Source organism: Balaenoptera musculus, chromosome 10 (assembly GCF_009873245.2).
Source record: "Balaenoptera musculus isolate JJ_BM4_2016_0621 chromosome 10, mBalMus1.pri.v3, whole genome shotgun sequence".
Taxonomy (NCBI): domain Eukaryota; kingdom Metazoa; phylum Chordata; class Mammalia; order Artiodactyla; family Balaenopteridae; genus Balaenoptera; species Balaenoptera musculus.
The window spans coordinates 82,681,845-82,696,889 of NC_045794.1; the positions used below are offsets into that span (position 1 = coordinate 82,681,845).

The window sequence follows — 15,045 nt, forward strand, 5'->3', positions numbered from 1 at the left end:
TACAAAAAATATTGGCCATCATTTCCCCAAATTATGTCACCCTCTCAATGACAAAAGCCCCTGCCATCACCACCCAAAAGCTGTAAGTTTGAATTACGTTCTCCAAGCAGATCATGTAGAGCCCAAAGTGCACAAGATACCAATTGAATAAAAGACAAAAAATTAGATCTTCTATTTTACACTTATTCTTTATCCTCTTCATTTGAATTTCTCTTGTAGTATATGCCCCATAATTTATAGCATATATTCTTAGAATAAGTGTGTGTATGTATGTGTACATATATATATATATAAAATTATAAATACATTTGGGATGTTTGCTCAAAATTTGTTTACTACTGGTACCTACAACAAGAAAAGTTTAGAAACCACTGGTCTAGAAAATTAGGGCTTTCAGAAAATCTGTGGGTTAAGAAGTAGAGGGCCCGAAGCAGCCACTTAGTGGACCTGAACACCATGTACTGTTTATGTAGGATAAATACGTTTTAATTTCTAACCAACTTTCAAGGAAATGTTGAAATGTAACTGGTTTGTAATTGGAGTTAGCATAGACCTGTTTTAGATTTATTTAAAACAAGGAGTTTTGTCCTAACATTAAAATTACTACAGTAAATATTTCATCAATATAAAAATTTCATTTGGTAAAACCTACAAGTATTTACTTCAGTATATATATAATTAATCATAATTATTCAAAAGAGCTTTTACTGGAGCCAATAATGTGATGTTTTCAAAAGACAGGGCGGCAAAGGAAAAAAAGAAAAAACAGGCCTAGAAGGTAAGACTGGCCATGGACCTAGACAAGCAAATACTATCCTGGGAAACTGTCACTGTTCACATTAAGTAACTAAATGAAGTAAATGTTCTCATAACAGTCACTATACTTAGCAATTTTTTTTTTAGCTTTCATAAATAAAATGACATACTTAACACAATCCACTCTATTATGGGCTTTTGAAGAAAGTGTAATATTTCTATAACAAAATAAGTTCTAAAAGTGAGAAAAGGTTTCATATCATAATAATGCATTTCCTTTAATACCAGTGCATCCTATAAATCCTTCCTCTATAGGATAAAAGACAGGTAAACAAATCTTGACTTTAATCTGATTGATTCTCTATAGTTTTTCTTGCTATTGTGTTAACATAAAAATCCAAATAAGCAAGAATCTCTAACACATGATTTAAATTCTGAGCTTATAGGTTGCATGCAAATCCATTTGGATTTGCATAAGATTATAGAAATATGCAGGTCAAACTTTCCACAACGTCTCTCACCTATTATGACTTACAGAGTGGCTGGGGAAGTATATACGCATGGCTCAGCTTTGTCTTTCTTCTTCAAGATGGGGTTAGACTCAGATCATACAGAAAACGGAAAAAAGACAAAAGGAAGGTTTTCTTTTTTCTTTGGAAACCAATATCATTATGCCCAATAAAACTAAAAGAACATAAAGAAACTATGAATTCATGTGTTAAGAGGGTCTAACAGTGAGATCATCAAAATCCATAAGCGATTTATCAAAGCATTTCTTCCCTACACATGCAGTGAGAATGAAACACCAATGAATATCAGGGCAAGAGCAACAGGAAGCTTGACATTTGACACTGGATAAATCTGAAGATAGGATAACGCATAAATCCTATGCCTCTCAGGTACACAACAAACTGGCAAAGACAGACGCATTGTCTTCTTTCCCCCCTTACTTACGACACTCTGGCTTCCATTTTTCCCAAGTTCTTCCTCTGAAATCTTGCTCAAATTATCTAAGTAGTGGTCTGATATTGTGTGGCACAAATCTTCAAAAGAATAATCCTTTTCTTGACAGAGCTTTATTTCATCCAAGAGTTTCGATAATTCTCCAGTCACAGTTTCACCTGTAAGAAGACAGTAAATTTTTCAAAAGTTTCAAGAAAGAATACTGCTAAAACTTGTTGTTAAACAATAAAAATATAACTAGTATGGTGCTAGAACTCAAAATATGGCAAACAAGATTAAGTTGTCAGAAAATTTGTTTTACTGAAAGCAAGCTCTAAATCATAACTAGTACAATAATGTTAAAAGACAAATTCCAGTTTTGCCTATTTTTATTGTCTCAAAATGGAAATAAGTATTGAAGGTTTACATATATGTAATACATAAAAGCATCTGGAATTACAATTCCTAAGGCTTCATTTACTATAGCATTTAATCTTCAATAGTCTTTTATGGGCATTATACTTCACTGACAGAAATCATTCAACAGTTCATTAACAAATTTGAAATGGTGCTGGGAGCCTACTTCCTAGGTTCAATAAAAAGAAATAGAACGTATTTAAACAAATAATTATGTAAGTAATTAATAAATTATGATATAAAGGGACAACAGAAGGAACAGATATATAATCTGCATCAACTGTCAACATGACAATTTTGTAGGCTGCATGCAAATATTCATTTTTTTCTAATTATTCTCAGAAAGGAACTTCATCCCAATAATTCATTCTGAAAAAAAACCTAGCAGTTACAATCCAGATATAAATATTTTTATTCTACATTAAAAACATACCTTAGGAAAAAAAAGTCAACTGTGAAATACCCACTCCATGTAAACTTCATGACAGCAGGGATTGCTATATCCTTTGATCACCACTGTATCTCAGGACCAAGAATAGTGCCTGACAAATAGCAGGAGCTCAATAAATGTTGACCGAATAAATGGATAAAATATAGAGTATAACTTATTAGACCTGACATTTTCACAAGTATGAGCCTTTTTGTACATATAGGACAAACATAACAGTTTAGTACATAACAGACTAGTATCATTTCAAGGGTTTTACAATTAGCTACTCACTTTTGGTCTTCTGGGAAGGAGACTCAACAGGAGATGATATATGTGTTTCTTGTGTTGTATCTTCCTGTATGTGTGCTTCAAGGACTGTTGATCTTCCCACGTCTTCTAAATATTCTGTGTATATAAGTTTTTGAAATTACATACTTGAATTCATTTATTTTAAAAACTTTAACTTTGTTTTACTTTTGATGGTCATTTTTTCATTTATTTCTTTATATCCTAAGTTTTTAAAGAACTTCAAAAAACCAAACAAACTGAAAGAACTTCATGATGAGCTATTAATTTAAAGCTTTTTAATTAAAACAAAAAAGGTATTTTAGAAGAGACTCACGAATACTTTTTCTGAAAACTAAATTTTTGTCACAACCTTTCCTTAACATCCTCAGTTTCCGTAAATATATCCTACTTGAAGGTATAAAACTCTCTGAATGATGCTTTGAATAGACTTCATCCCTAAACAGGGATATCAAATTCAGATGGATATAATGATCAGTCAGGTAACATACATGAATGAAGTGGGATAAGTTTAATTTATGATGGTGTTGTAATCTTGTAAGATAAGCACAATTGCATATTGAACTTTAGTTCAATAAAGAAATAATGTTCTTTCCCATTCTTTTTTTTTTATTGACATTTATTTAATTTTTTTCATTTCATTTCATTTCATTTCATTTGGCCGTGCCGCATAGCATGCAGGATCCTAGTTCTGTGACCAGGGATCAAACCCAGGCCCTGGCAATGAGAGTGCAGAGTCCCAACAACTGGACTGCCAGGGAATTCCCTATTATTGACATTTTACCTTTTTTTTTTTTTTCTGTCCCACACTCAGGCTATCTCTCATTTTTCCAATTCTGATGAGGACATAATAATAATAAAACTTAAATATTGCTTACTATGCACCCAGCAGTGTTCTAAGTATTTAATATAAATTAACTCATTTAATCTTCACAAAACTATGACACAGGCACTAGTACTATCTCAGTTTTGTTTTTGTTTTGTTTTGTTTTTTATGTTTATTATTTTTGGCTGTGTTGGGTCTTCGTTTCTGTGCGAGAGCTTTCTCTAGTTGCGGCAAGCGGGGGCCACTCTTCATCGCGGTGCGCGGGCCTCTTCACTATCGCGGCCTCTCTTGTTGCAGAGCACAGGCTCCCGACGCACAGGCTCAGTAGTTGTGGCTCACGGGCCTAGTTGCTCTGCGGCATGTGGGATCTTCCCAGACCAGGGCTCGAACCCGTGTCCCCTGCATTAGCAGGCAGATTCTCAACCACTGCGCCACCAGGGAAGCCCCTATCTCAGTTTTAAAGGTGACAACTAAAGGGGAAGGATTATTAACTTGGCCATGTTCATTCAGCTAATAAGTGGCAAAGCCAGACAGATACAAGAAGCATCTCACTTTTCTCTTAATCATAAAGAAAACAGCATCTGAATGCAGGGATAAATGTCAACTAACATTCAACCTCAATGTAACAAAAAAAAACTGAAAGCCTGCAGAGCCTGGTTAACCAGAGAGGAGATGCCCCATCTAAAGTTCGGCAATGAAGTAAAATGAAAGCCTGCATTTTTTTGAGAAACCAAAACTCTGGGGAGTTAGCTGAAATCCTAGATTTTTAAATGCTGAAAGCTAATTCAATTTTTACAGAAACACAGTGTGAGCCAAAAGTATGTGATCTAAACAAAACATATCTGCTACCCGCCAAAAGGCATTCAGCCCACAGTGGATGGTTTACAGCCTCTGGCTAAGGGGTTAAATCAATACTTGCATTCTTTATTCAGAAGGAACCCCTTCTTCTTGAAATTCACTTAAGAGACTCTGTGCTATCATGCCAACCACTTTGTTTTCATACTATCCAAATAGTTTCTATGTAACAGCAATTCTACTAGGCAAATTCTAATAGGAAAAGAAAGCAACTTATGGGGTTTTATCCTGAAAATTTCTGACCCAGGCAGTAATTTTACCTACTATAAATTGTCTTTACTACAATAACAAACTTTTTCATAAGACTTAAAATGTACCAGTGATTTGGGACTTCCTTGGCGGTGCAGTGGTTAAGAATCTGCCAGCCAATGCAGGGGACACAGGTTCGAGCCCTGTGGTCCGGGAAGATCTCACATGTTGTGGAGCAACTAAGCCCATGTGCCACAACTACTGAGCCTGTACTCTAGAGCCCGTGAGCCACAACTACTGAGCCCACGAGCCACAATTACTGAAGCCCGAGCACCTAGAGCCCATGATCCGCAAAAAGAGAAGCCACCGCAATGAGAAGCCCGTGCACCACAACGGAAAGTAGCCCCCACTCCCTGCAACTAGAGAAACCCCGCACACAGCAACAAAAACCCAATGCAGCCATAAATTAATTAATTAATTAATTAAAAATAAATAAATAATAAAATAAAATGTACCAGTGATTTGAAAACCAGGAATGCAGAGAATATAATGTGTTCACATTCTAAAATTTGACAATAATTTTAAAAATTCAAAGATGTCACAAATACTCCATCACAAATTGGCATACCTAATGAATCTTGACCATTTAAGAGAACAGAGAGTTACTCCTATATAATAACATTTTCATCTAAGTTGAACCAATGCAATATGTTAAAAATGTCTGTAATTATGTCATGCCCCCTTTTTAGTGGATGACATTTATTTTGCTTCTCCGAAAAGACATATTATGCACAAGTCTCAGTTTTTTTAAAGTTCAGTTAGAGGCAAAAATCCAATATGAAATACAAAGTGCCTAGAAGGGAAAGACTTTTTAAAATATTGTATATCACTCTTTTATTTTTCAGTTTTCATTCAACTTGATTTTAATTTGATTTAATATGAAGAGCCATACTTGTATTCGCCTCTGATTTATCTCTATATGCGCTTGACTTGCAATTAACTTCTTTATTGACAAGAAAATTGTAGGGGTTTGAACTTCCCTGAGAGGTTTCGGAAGTAAAGAAAGAAAAGAACATAATGGCCTCCTGTAGTGCATCTATTCTCTTCCCCTCTTCGGCCTTTGTTGACTCCTGTATCTATTATGCATGTCTCCTGCTCAGCATGGTTTTAAATCACCCATCTCCTTGCAGGACAAAGCTGCTCTTCAGCTTCTCAAATGATATCCAGTGACACCCATCCCACCTCCCTCTATTACATTTACAGCCAATCTGTAACAACTGTAGGGGATAATCCCCACTGAACAGTGCAGGAGCTAAGTGGAAAGGAAAGAACAAACAACTGGATTTTTAAGGGAACATGCTACATATCAGGCCTAATCACCAAGCAGAAACGGAAAGCACTTAAATCTAAATTTTTCATAAAAGTTTTAGATCAAATGGGGAAGTATGTAATCCTACAAATGAAAAAGTAGTACCTAGATGGTTGTCAAACCTTCAATAGACCTAGTAATTGCAACTAACTACAAATGTACTTAAAATGACCTTTATCAAAACCAAAGGCTGGCAAGACGGAATTATCTTGTACTACTGGATTCGGTAGGAAATAATCTGTATTCTTTCAACTAAGTACAATTTTGTTGTTGTTAACCCAGCATTTACACACCAGTTCTACCACTTAGAATAGGATATATAAGTTTGAGCAAGTCACTTAGCCTCTTGGAGCTTCAGTTTCCCTCACGTGCAAAAAGAAGAATAACGATATCTTACTTATCTACCTCACAGTTACAGAAAACAGACAAAATAATAGAAAATCCCTGAAAACTCTTAAAGCATTATTCAAGTGTAAGATAATACCTTAGCATCATCACTTTACAGTCCTAATACCTTCAAGTTCATAACTACATATTTATTACTTGTGTTTAATTAAAAACGCTTTTTAATATCACATAAGTAAAAAAAATTTTAGCTTTTTAAAAATTACTGAGCAGTTGAAAAACTGAAATAAAACATTAAAAGGTAGTAATTATTATTGAGTTTAAAAGTCTACCAGAAAAAAAAGCAAATAATAAGTTCATTCAAAAGTAAATGTTAAAACCCAAGAGAAAACTAGGACAGTTTTAATTTAATCTTAACTGTAACGCAAACTCATCCATCATTCAATACTCTTTACCTTGTAAGAGACTTGCAATCTGGAGAGATTTCTGAGATGGATGTTCTTTCAGAATGTCTAAGACAGTTCTACCTAAGCTATCTTTTATGTTGGCATCAATTCCTGAAAGAAAAAGAAAAACCCACTAGATGTACACAAGTGGGGTATCATTAGAAGATACAGTCAATACATAACTGCTCTAATTTCAAAAGTATACAGACCAAGCACTTAAGGTGATTTTTTTTAAATTAAGACACACATACACACACACACACACACACACACACACACACACACACGATTTTAGTAAGAAAGAAGGTGGGAGACCACTGATGCCAAAGATTAGGAACATTCTTGATAATGAATTAACTCTTAAAGGGCACTGATCCATTCATTAATATTGTTTTTTCAGATTATAGCTAGGTTATTATAATTGAGATTATAGCTAGTTAACTAAATGGTAGACTATCAAGCTGAAAAATATTACTGATTTAGAATTTAAATTCCTAAAGTATAATGGTCATATGATTTATATATTCTGTATAATATGGTAAAAATAAAAATAATGTACCATGTAAGTAGTATAAGAACAGTCTTAGAATACTTTAGTATTCACAAAAGTTGAAAAAACAGGATTATTTTGAATTATTGTCCAAATACAAAGTCAAATATTTAATATTTATTTAGGCAAGCTTATATTCAATGTCAGCAACACTCATCAAATACCTGGTGAGCAAACTTCTTGAAGTTTGTAACTGAAATACCTTTGGAATTATTTTAATTCTGAAATGTTTATTGTAAAGAGTTTTTATTGTAAAGAGTTTAATGTAGCAAACAGCAAAAAGTTTATAAACTTCACAAATATCTAAGCACAAACAAAGCCAGGTTTCAGGATCTAGCCTCAACAGTTAGTTCATTATAATAAAATTATTAAGTATTTGCTTAAATTTGTATGGCAATGTGTTATTAGCACATATTTAATTGGTTGCCTCATTTATTATATCATTGTGTTACATATCAAAGTTACATATACATGAAATTTTAACTTCACATAAGAACGATCACAATGCAATAGTCTGCCAATACTTTTCATTTAACATTTTTACTGAGGAAAATAAACACATTAAATATAGTTTAAAACACAAAAGACTCAGGTCAATTGTTTACAAGTATAAATTTGTATCCATGCCTTATTTTTTTGAATTTTATTTTATTTATTTTTGTATATAGCAGGTTCTTATTAGTTATCCATTTTATACATATTAATGTATATATGTCAATCCCAATCTCCCAATTCATCACACCCCCACCACACCCACCCCCCACCGCTTCCCCTCCTTGGTGTCCATACGTTTGTTCTCTATATCTGTGTCTCTATTTCTGCCCTACAAACTGGTTTATCTGTACCATTTTTCTAGGTTCCACATACATGCGTTAATATACGATATTTGTTTTTCTCTTTCTGACTTACTTCACTCTGTATGACAGTCTCTAGATTCATCCACGTCTCTACAAATGACCCAATTTCGTTCCTTTTTATGGCTGAGTAATATTCCATTGTATATATGTACCACATCTTCTTTATCCATTCGTCTGTCAATGGGCATTTAGGTTGCTTCCATGACCTGGCTATTGTAAATAGTGCAGCAATGAACATTGGGGTGCATGTGTCTTTTTGAATTATGGTTTTCTCTGGGTATATGCCCAGGTGTGGGACTGCTGGGTCATATGGTAATTCTGTTTTTAGTTTTTTAAGGAACCTCCATACTGTTCTCCATAGTGGCTGTATCAATTTACATTCCCACCAACAGTGCAAAAGTGTTCCCTTTTCTCCACACCCTCTCCATTATCCATGCCTTTTGATCTTAAAAAAATCTGACCTCAGTTCCAATTTTGTTTCAATCATAATATACATATGGAGATAAATAAGCCTACTTTGTTGTTGCTTCAAAGCTTTCCCTCTAAAAGGTTCCCTTTAAATCACTGCAGCTTACAAACAATAGCTACTCAGTTGATGAAGTAACTAGAAGGAGAATTTACCTTAAGGACAGGGAACTCTAATTTCTGTTTACCATTATTCACAATATAAAAACCTAGGGAAAGTAGTACGTTCTTTAATAAACCAAGCAATTGTCTTAACTTCACGGGGATCAGTTCCACCCTCCTATAGAAGGCAGAGATTTCCTTTTCTTTTTGGTAGTTTCTATTTTAATGTGATTTAAATGTATAAAATTATAATTTCTAAAAGCTTTTTATTAAAGTATCTACTGAGTAAAGGAAGGTGCACATTTTTATCAGTTTTTTTTCCTAAACACTGGGGCTCAATTCTACATGGTATGAATACCTACCTGCAATTTAGAGTGAAGGTAAGAAATAAGGGTGATTGTAAAAAAAAAAAAAAAAAAAAAGTGTCATTTTCCTTTGTCTACTCCTGAAATACAAATAGTTTTTGGCAAGATAAGCCCCATGGAGAATCAAGATAAGTTCCATGGAGAATCATGATAGTTACCTGTTTCTAACAGAACTCGCACAACATCTACCTTTCCAAACAAAGCTGCTTCGTGAAGTGCGCTCCCTTTTTCTGTCTGGAAAAAAAAAAAAAAGAAGGAAAAAGAAGCACAGTTGCATTAGGAATGCTTAGGTTAAAAAATTCTGTCATTTTATGTATTCATATGTATTCTCTTAGCACTCTGACAGAAAGGTAGTGTGAAATAAAAAAGAGATTCTAGAAACAAAACCCAAAAGCTTGAATTTGTGAAACACCTCTGCTTCTGTGTAGCCATTTGACCTTGTTATGTTGGTAAGCCACTCACCTTCTCTTAGTTCTCAAATATAAAGTAAGAGTACTAATGCCTACCTCACGAGGCTTTTGTGAATATCCAATAAGTTCACTCAGTTCAGCATGCATTAATACCAACTCTATACCAAGAATAGTTGAGGGATGTTCTGAGGTATGGAAATATGACCCTGGCCCTTGTATATTTACATTCTATCTGAGGAAACAGATGTACAAATAAATATTAATGGTAAATGAAATCTAAACAATTTAATGTGGCTTACAAAACCTGGACAATCTTCTCCTTGCTTTCCTTCCCATATTCTCTCTTGCCCATCCCAACTCTCCCCAGACCTTCTACCTTATTTGTGCTCCAAGCATACTAAACTTTTTTCTATTAGTGTCATTCTCTGTGTTCTTCTGTAAGGATCTCAAAAGCTGGTCTGGCAGGATCTAACTCCTAGCCCTCTTTATCTCGCCATCACCTATACCACCAGCTCTCAGTCTTCAGCATGAATCAGTTCTGGGTGCCACCGTGAGAAGTTCTGATTCAGTAGCCTGGGATGAGGCCCACAAATTTCCATTTCTAACAAGTTCCCAGGTAATAATAAGGGTCTAGGGAGTACAACTGAGAACCACAGACCTACACTACATGTCAAATCTTCATTTTAATATAATTTCACTCAGGAAGATACTGCTTGCCCCTAAAGTCCAGCACTTTTCCTGTGTGTTCCACATCAATCTAATCTTCCTCATCATAGCACTTATAGTACTACATTATAAGGTTATGTGATTATCTATTCCCTTTAATAAACTGTAAGTTTAGTAGAAATGTAGACCACATCTATTTTTTTCATCATGGTATCACCATTGCCTAGAAAAAAGTACCTCAAAAATGTAGACATTTAAGAATTATTTTGAGGGCGAAAGGTAGAAGGAGGTAGGAACATAACATAGAAGACAAGAATTTGTGAGTATTGCAGGAAGAGATTGGTTTCTGCCTTGAGGAAGATCAAGGAAGATTTCAAAGAGGAAGCTTTTTCAGCTATACATTAAAAAAATTTTTTTTCCTCTCAAAAATTTAAAAATGTCTACCAGGTCCTTAGTATGTGCACATGTCTCTGTGTGTTAAACTGAATAGTGTCATTATGGCAACTTTGTCCTCTTGTACTAAAGTAATCTCTAGTATGGGATTTTCAGCTCAATACAAAAAAGAAATATCACTATAAAATAATATATAATGTAAAAATGTTTTTAATTAATAAAATCTTATTGTATAATTAACCCAGTAAAAAATGGTTTATAAATGCATTGTTGAGGAGGCTTGAGGACCACTGAAGATCTATCAACGTGATCTGAATTTATTGCCAAAAAGGCATAACTGAAATGCACTTGATTTATAATTTTCTGGGTATGATATGTATAGACACTAATAAAAATGGAAATAAAATAATTTATAAATATATATAGCACTATACGTAAGGAAATGAAACTGTAGAAACTTATGCAGCTCCTTAAAACAATGTTTCAATGTGTGGCATAAAAAGTTAATATTTTTCCACTCCCTAAAAAATATCCCTTGAAATAATCTAATTCTTCTCACTCTCATTCTATGTCTTTCAACCAACTTTCTTACTACTAATTTGATTTCCTTCAAATTTTCACAAAAGTTTGGACTTAATGTTAGAAAAACCCTTCCTGGAATAGCACACCTTAAAATTCTGAAAAACTAAACAATATTTTAAATATAGAGATGAAAAGGAAAATGGAATTCCTCAGAGCCTGGGGAAGGGAATGAGGGACAGAAGGTATGAATCCAGGCATTGAGCACTGGAAGAAGAATTTGTTCAAGGAAATCTACCAATCCCTGATAGATTTAACCAAGGTGGGACTGGGCTTTAACCAAGGTGGGACTGGGAGGGGAGCAGGAGCCAAAGTCTGAAGCCCAAGCAAGCTGAGAGGATAGATCAAGGACTCCTACAAAAATTAAAACCCCCAAAGAACAACAGCCTCAGTAAAAAAAAAATAAAATAAAAATTAAAAACTTGTTACAAAAATCTGTTGCAGAGAGGGAAAGTAAGGTTTTAGCTCTAAACAGATTAGAATGAAAGAAATAAATCCCACTGCTCTAAGAATTCCTAACCACAATTCTGTCCTCACAAGGGTTTGAGGCCAAAGTTAACACAATCTCTGTGCCCCTCAGAGCCAAAAATGTAGAATAAAGTGATTTGGGTTCATAGTACCAGAGGTAGACATAAATGCTTAGGAGAAGCAGATATAAATCCTCTCTGAAAAAATACACTTTAGGGGCTTCCCTGGTGGTGCAGTGGTTGAGAATCTGCCTGCCAATGCAGGGGACATGGGTTTGAGACCTGGTCTGGGAGGATCCCACATGCCGTGGAGCGACTAGGCCCGTGAGCCACAATTGCTGAGCCTGTGCGTCTGGAGCCTGTGCTCCGCAACAAGAGAGGCCGCGATAGTAAGAGGTCCATGCACCGCGATGAAGGGTGGCCCCCAGTTGCCGCAACTAGAGAAAGCCCTAGCACAGAAACGAAGACCCAACACAGCCATAAATAAATAAAATTTAAAAAAAAAAACACTTTAAACTCAGGCCTCCAAGAGTTCCAAAAGCTAAAGCTCTAAAAAACACAAATTCAAATTTAGAAACCACTGAACATGAAAGAAAATAAGCCACTATGAGTAAGAAATAGTAGAAACAAAAAAGAAGATAATGGACTTCCCTGGTGGTGCAGTAGTTAAGAATCCACCTGTACAGTACAGTCCAACTATACTTTTGTTTGTACTGTCCAACAGTACAGTCCAACTATACTTTCGGACTGTAAAAATTAGTCAATCTTTCCAAACCCATGGTTGATGTAATTAGCTTCTTTGGTAAGAGAATGTGAGAATTGTCAAAATGGAATGGATCGTTCTCATAAACTTAAGGGAAACAGTGGAACCAGGAACTATTTACTGCTATCCCAGTATTATCACAAATAGTATAAAATTTAAATAGGTCAAATGTATATACCTTTCCTTTTCAAAATATAGGTTAATTCCATAATATTTTGTAATTTATCATCCCCTACCTTGAGTCAGCATCTACTATTCTCATTCAAATTACTTACTACCATTCTGTTCACCTCAGCACTCTCCCCCAAATCCACAATCCATAATTGGCCAAACCTTGAAAAACTGTGTTCTCATGAAATAATATTTAGTCTAAAACACTCTACAAGCAAGTGGAATGTATACAAAGAAATAACACTAGGACTTCCCTGGTGGAGCAGTGGTTAAGAATCTTCCTGCCAATCAATGTAGGGGACATGGGTTTGATCCCTGGTCTGGGAAGATCCCACATGCCATGGAGCAACTAGATCCGTGCACCACAACTACTGACCCTGCACTCTAGAGCCCGCGAGCCACAACTTCTGAGCCCACATGCCACAACTACTGAAGCCCGCATGCCCTAGAGCCCACGCGCCACAACTACTGAGCCTGCGTGCTGCAACTACTGAAGCCCGCGTGCCTAGAGCCCATGCTCCGCAACAAGAGAAGCCACTGCAATAAGAAGCCCGCACACTACAACGAAGAGTAGCCCCCGCTCACCACAACTAGAGAAAGCCTGCACACAGCAACAAAGACCCAACACAGCCAAAATAAATAAATAAATAAAAAAGAAGGCAGTCTTAGGAGAGAGCTGACACTGGCTGTGGATGCAGGAGCAAAACAAATGGGCCCATGGACCTCGGTGCCCCTAAAAAAAAAAAAAAAAAAAAGAAATAACGCTAAAATAGGTGAACCCAAATTTGGGGCCTGCTTTTCCAATGGATCAAATTTCTCCATTTCTTTAAAATTAATCATTAAAAATAAACATAGTTTCTGAATAGACAATTATGCAGTTGATAATATAGTAACACTTCAATATTTATCCAGTAAACACATATGAAGCACTCACAATGTGTTAGCACCTTTCAGGGAAAAAACAAAAACAAAAAAAAACCCCAATCACAATTAGTGATGAAAACAGCTTAGTGAGAAGAAATGACATGATATATATCTTAATGCTGAATTGCTGATAAAAGCAAAAGAAATTCTCTCTCCGATTGGAAATGGCTATTAAAGGTAAGCCTCAGTAGCACCAAAACTGAGAAAAACAAATGGTAGGAAAAGGGGAGAGGATATAGAAAAGAATGTTCTTTTTTTTTTTTTTTTTTTTTTAAATTTATGGATAGGCTGCTTTGACCTTGGGTTTTTTTTTTTTTTTTTTTTAATTTATTTAATTAATTAATTTGTTTTTGGCTGTGTTGGGTCTTTGTTTCTGTGCGAGGGCTTTCTCTAGTTGCGGCAAGCAGGGGCAACTCTTCATCGTGGTGCGTGGGTCTCTCGTTATAGCGGCCTCTCTTGTTGCGGAGCACAGGCTCCAGACGCGCAGGCTCAGTAGGTGTGGCTCACGGGCCTAGTGGCTCCGCAGGATGCGGGATCTTCCCAGACCAGGGCTCGAACCCGTGTCCCCTGCATTGGCAGGCAGATTCTCAACCACTGCGCCACCAGGGAAGCCCAAATGCTCCTATTTTTAAGCCCTGGGTTTTAGCTTCCTTTTTGGTTTGGCTGTATGTATTTCCCTGATACATGAAAGCTCAATTGTGCATTTAAAGAGATCTTTGTTATATTTTATCCAAAACCTCTAGATGTTTCAAAATGGCTTTTTGGGTTACGTATTCTAAGCGTGCCAAAATAGCAGACAGAAAGGGGATGTGAAGATGTCAGTTTGCCTGCACTGGTTCCCCCTTCCAAATTTAACACTCTAACCATAGCCCTTCTGAAGCCTGCAAAAGAGAATGACCAGATAAAGGAAGACCAATTCTTTATTAAAGGAGAAAATAAATAGAACAAAGATATAAAGTGGAATTGTGATGATGATCAGTAGAGAAAATAGCTGAGGTAGCAGGGGAAATAAAAACTATTGAGAAACAAGACCCACTACCAAAAGAAGTAACAACCAGTTAGTAAAGATAAACTTGATAGAGAAAAAAGAAGAAAAGCCAATGAGAATGGCATTTAACACAGAAGTAACAACCCCTGATGCCCTGGCTGGTACCAATTACCCCTGTAGGCATCTCTTGGGATGAAAGGTAAGAACTTAAAAGATAGGAACATCCTAGCCTTTGTAAATGAATAAATGATGTCTAAACAACTTGAGAAGCAACAGATCCTTTGTACCCTACATTAGCTAGACTATATCTAGAGTACTGAGTTCAAGTGTGGATACTAAACTTTCACAGAAACATCAACAGATTGGAATATGTCCAGAGAAGAGCATCCCAAAACAAGAATCTAGAAAAACATCATATGAAGAATAGCTGAAAGTTATAAGTAGGTTTAGACTGGGGGTGGAAA

The 15,045-nt window shown here is 35.7% G+C and overlaps 1 protein-coding gene across 1 annotated transcript in view; it reads right to left on the minus strand.

The window, feature by feature from the left end:
- Positions 1-15,045, minus strand: part of ANKS1B (ankyrin repeat and sterile alpha motif domain containing 1B) — a 953,137-nt gene that overhangs the window by 921,927 nt on the left and 16,165 nt on the right. Inside the window, exons 2-5 of the mRNA XM_036866270.1 lie at positions 9,379-9,454; positions 6,891-6,992; positions 2,837-2,950; positions 1,711-1,877 (exon numbers count right to left, since the gene is read on the minus strand). Of these exons, the coding sequence (XP_036722165.1) occupies positions 1,711-1,877; positions 2,837-2,950; positions 6,891-6,992; positions 9,379-9,454 (459 nt within the window). The remainder of the gene's footprint in view (positions 1-1,710; positions 1,878-2,836; positions 2,951-6,890; positions 6,993-9,378; positions 9,455-15,045) is intronic.